Source organism: Oncorhynchus mykiss, chromosome 24 (genome assembly GCF_013265735.2).
Source record: "Oncorhynchus mykiss isolate Arlee chromosome 24, USDA_OmykA_1.1, whole genome shotgun sequence".
Taxonomy (NCBI): Eukaryota; Metazoa; Chordata; class Actinopteri; order Salmoniformes; family Salmonidae; genus Oncorhynchus; species Oncorhynchus mykiss.
This window is the reverse complement of record NC_048588.1, coordinates 6,072,587-6,077,026: the sequence shown is the minus strand read 5'-3', so window position 1 is coordinate 6,077,026 and position 4,440 is coordinate 6,072,587. Positions and strand designations below refer to the sequence as shown.

At 43.4% G+C, this 4,440-nt stretch overlaps 1 protein-coding gene across 1 annotated transcript; it reads right to left on the bottom strand.

The window, feature by feature from the left end:
• Nucleotides 1-401: 401 nt before the first annotated feature.
• On the bottom strand, nucleotides 402-3,440 carry LOC110503583 (mRNA decay activator protein ZFP36L2). The gene is made up of 2 exons (XM_021581987.2): nucleotides 3,276-3,440; nucleotides 402-2,905 (listed from the first exon to the last, which is right to left on the bottom strand). The coding sequence occupies exons 1-2, from the start codon at nucleotides 3,327-3,329 to the stop codon at nucleotides 1,757-1,759; spliced, it is 1,203 nt and encodes a 400-aa protein (XP_021437662.2). The 5' UTR covers nucleotides 3,330-3,440; the 3' UTR covers nucleotides 402-1,756.
• Between the last annotated feature and the right edge of the window lie 1,000 nt (nucleotides 3,441-4,440).

The window sequence follows — 4,440 nt, the reverse complement described above, 5'->3', positions numbered from 1 at the left end:
CACCCCAATTTTTTTCAATAGAACGGCCAATCGCTATTGTCTGGGATTATTCAGCAGTGGGATGTTCTCAGTCTGCTAACACCAGAATGCCAGAACAAAGCCACACAATACACACATAAAACCCAACTTCTGTTCCCTTCTGTGTTTGTGAGTGTCCAAATAAAATAAAATTGTTGTATCATGTTCTCATTTTGTGCGGAGAGCCATTCTTGTTCAATCTCCATTACAAACATTACATCCTAATATTTTCCCCTCTTAGAAAGCATACATAATTGTAAAACGTATGTTTTCGTATGTTATTGTCACTTTTTCTAAGATGAGTAATAATATCACTTTATTGCTTAACAGTGATGGTATGAAGTGCAGTGTGCCTCTAAGTGAAACAAGTCAGTGAGACCGTGATTTCCAACAGAGTTTTATTTTGAACCAAACAGGTAAAAATATATTAAGATAGAGACAGGGATTCATATCCCATAGAATGTAAACAATACACTTAAATTATATAGAAACCAACAAAACCGAAAGTATCATTTTTGCTCTGAAAAACAAAATAAATAAGTTTTAATTTAACAAATGCAAAGCCTTGTTTGTTTTTCCATCACATTTAAGGCTAATAGTAAAGACAATCACAGTCCTTTCTCGCGGCAAATGAGCTACAAAAAAAAAACACTATTGGCGCACAAAAGACACGTTCCTTGTAAGATAAAATACAAATAGTAATTAATGCCACTTTGTCTAATAACAGTTAGTGTGCAAGAGGCCAACATGTTGACGTAACGCATATTACTCATACATTGTCGCTGTGGCAACATTGCTTGCCTACGTTATTAGCATGTAACGCCACAAATCATGTTTATAATAGGATATAAACAAGTCACACAATTGTGTATGAGAATCTTGTCTCGCCGAGTAAGCAAAACTGGATGAATGTATCAGGAGCTTGAACTTGAATGTTGAAACGTTGAACCCAGACTAAACGCTGAAATGCACTTGTTGGGTAAGAACACGTGACTTTTTATGCCCGGTGAGGGCAATACGTGTATTTACTGATTGAACAAGGTAGCTTGTAACACAAGTATTGCTTTCACTGGCATAAGGAGATGCTGGTGGACATGGTCCTGGCAGTGTCTACACTCAAGCAATTCAAAGTTCTAAAGCTACATGATAGCTCAAACAAAGCGAAGAGTGAAGCATATTCTTCTGCATCATATACAAATGCATAACACAATCGTAAACAAACTCTGCAAAACATACAAAATAAATACATCTCCAAAAAGCCCTATGGTTAGAATACTTGATAACACTGTCAATTAGTCGCCTTTACTAAAGGCTACATTTTATTTACGGTAGGCCTAGCTACATTTTGGGATACATTTCAACATTTACTCTGCCTACAAGACAAGGTACTATGTTCAGCTTTGGTTACACACTAAAAGGGCAAGGCTATAAGAAGAACCATTGAAGTTGTAAAAAGCACACGTGTAGACAATAGTTTTGTCCCTATACCGAGCCCAAAATGATCATTACCTGCATGCTTTTGTTTTCCCGAAATGGGTACAGAAAATTCCTCAACAGAACTCTCAGCAAAGACATCACGGATACTGTAAAGCTAGTTGAGCCACCCATAGTAGCTAATACGGGTATACAACAGTATACATGGACGTTATGATATATTGTTTTAAATATGTCGGCTATAGCTTTAAAACATTGGGCAGAACTCCTGCTATGATGAGACAGTAATATGCAGTCAGATGGGTCAGTCATCTGAGACAGAGAGGCGGCTAAAGATGGGGAGACGTCTGCCCTCAAGTCCAGGGGACTCACAACCACTCATGCTACTGGAGCTGGTGTAGCCTTCCTGGTCGGAGAGAGAGTCAGGTGAAGCACACCGCTGCAGAGCAGGCAGTCCGGTAAATGAGAAGGCATTGCGGTGAGAGTTCTGTGCGGCTGACTTTTGCGCACAGACAGTTTGGCACTTAGAGTCAGTGATAGCATAAAAGTGAGGGTTGTTATTAATCTGGTCGTTTCCGCAGTCAGACGAGAACGGATAGTTGTGCTTCAGTGTAGCAAGTTCTGGAAACAATGGGGACAGCAGTTCTGGACTACCTGTGGGGGGCGGGGATGATACCGAGGAAGCCCTAGAGAACAGCATGGGCTCTGGAACGGGATGGAATCCGGTCAGTGCTTGGGGAGAGGAGAAACCAGCGAAACTGATGCTGTGACGCAGCAGCTGTGGGCGTTCTCTTATCTTTAGTCGCTGAGGTGGCGTTCCTCCATCGGGCCCGAGCTGCTCGTCCGCGTTATGGATGAAGTGACATCGCGCGCCGTAGGGGCAAAAGCCAATGGTGTGGAACGTGCGGCATGGCTCGGTTTTGTACTTTGGGTGCCTGCTCAAGCCACGCTGCTCATCCATGCCGTGGGCAAACTGACACTTGGCTCCGTATTTGCAGGTGCCACTCTCCTCGTAAGTGCGGCACATTTCGGTTTTGTACCGGGTGGAGATGGGAGGGGAGGGGGCGAGGGACTTTGGAGATGACAGGGAGCATGTGCTGATACTTAGACCGGGTGGGGGCATCAGAGGAGGGGTGGTGGGGAGCTGCTGCTCGCTGGACCCGAAGCTGCCAACATGGCCCTCTATCATACTGATCGAACGGTCTACACGGAATGGGATGCTGTTGAGAGAGGAGCGGGGCAACTGTTGCTGATGTTTCAGGCTCCACTGCTGGTTAGCAGTGTTAGTAAGGGCCCAGCAGGCTGGCTCGCCGATTGGGTCCACAATGCTGCTGTTAAACTTTGAGTTGGGCAGGGTGACCGGGCATAGTGAGTGTCTGCGCTGAAATCCCACAATGCGCTGCATCTGCGTGGTGGCTGGTGCGCCATCTGGCATGTCCAGACCACGGAAATTCTATAACACAAGAGAGGAATGAAGTCACATTCCAAGACCGGGGATTCAAGCCATGGTCAAGATAATACAATGTACATATATGCTGAACCAAATAAACTGTAAACTGCAAGCAAACACAATAGCCCGGAAGTTGACTATAATGCGTTTGGCAGGGAATGAATGACAGATGGATACCGTTACGCACGTGAATGAGAAAGTTTGAAGCCTTTTCTTTTTAGGCAAAACTGATTAAAAGATGCACATACAAATCCAAGTTAAAATGATACAATTGTGTATTTGATTATTTACCATTTTAAAATGCACAGTATAACTTTCAGACATATCCTACATAGCCTAACGTATTAATACACATGTAAAAACGTCTTCTTACCTTGCAGAACTCATCCTCCAGTTCCAAAAACGGCGTTAGGAAGTCGGACGGCATTGTGCTTATGCCTCTGGCAGGTTATCCCACTTCACAGTAGAGTGTGTTCTGTGTTGGTGCAGGAAGACGCTCTAATCAAGCGCTTCTGAAGTTTCTCAGGCATCTGTTGGAATCCCAATAAATAGTTGAGGAGGCCTAGCTCCACCCACATTGTGGTGACAAGGCGTGTCTTGCGTGGAGGGGACTCCTCTTGAGTTGTAGTAGTAGGCTTCTCTCCCCCCATTCACTTTTGATATTATAATGCGGAAACATGAAACAAACATGTCGAAGTTGAACATATGCATCTCCTATAGCCCATAACTCACAGTTTAAACCTAATTCCAAAAAGCCACAGATTTGTACTAGCGGTCTATTATTGGGGTTAGTTATGTTGGTATAAATAAATGTATATATGCTATTCATGAATTCATTATAAGCCACTCTGATGTGGCTGTAAGTCATGGGAAAGTGAAGCATCAATAGAATTATTGGTTGGTTTTGATTGGATGTGACTGCTGCAGCATGCAATCACTTTCATCTCTTCCAACCATTGAACTGTGGGCCATTATGGTCTAATATAATATGGGGATGTATTTTGTGGCTTGCTTGGCATGTCAAAAGCCCAGATTTGAATATGAAACCATATCTGCAGGAGAGAGGAAGTCTACAATGCCCTTCATCCATGATGTTATTTCAGGTATTCAGTTGTAAATGGATGCACAAACCACAACAAGTGCCCCACCCTTAACACAAAGGCCCTGCTGTCAAACGGTATTGTTTGAGTATATCAGGGAGGGGTTGGGGTGAGGGGGAGGAAGCAGTTGAACTGTTGGGATTTGGAGGTAAAGGGATGGGAGTACTGTTTTTACTGTTTACAGGAAGATCGAGGGCAGATGATACACACACATTCACCTGTCTGGCAGACAACAGAGGTGGTTGTATGAAATGCAATATGCTCCCTAACTATCCAAACCCCGGTGACTGACTACAGGCTTATGTCCTCTTTTTCTAAACCTTATGCACAGAACAGAACACATTCTACCAGAGACCTTGGAGAAAAGTCCAACTAGACAGGTTTGTTATGTTCACAGTAGGTGGGAGAGCATATTCAAACGTTTAAAAGATAGTGAAG

Coding starts and splice junctions, on each gene's coding strand:
- LOC110503583 (XM_021581987.2), bottom strand. CDS start 3,329: ATGCCGTCCGACTTCCTAACGCCGTTTTTGGAACTGGAGGATGAGTTC. Junction 2,906..3,275: donor TGGAGGATGAGTTCTGCAAG/GTAAGAAGACGT, acceptor CTTGTGTTATAG/AATTTCCGTGGTCTGGACAT.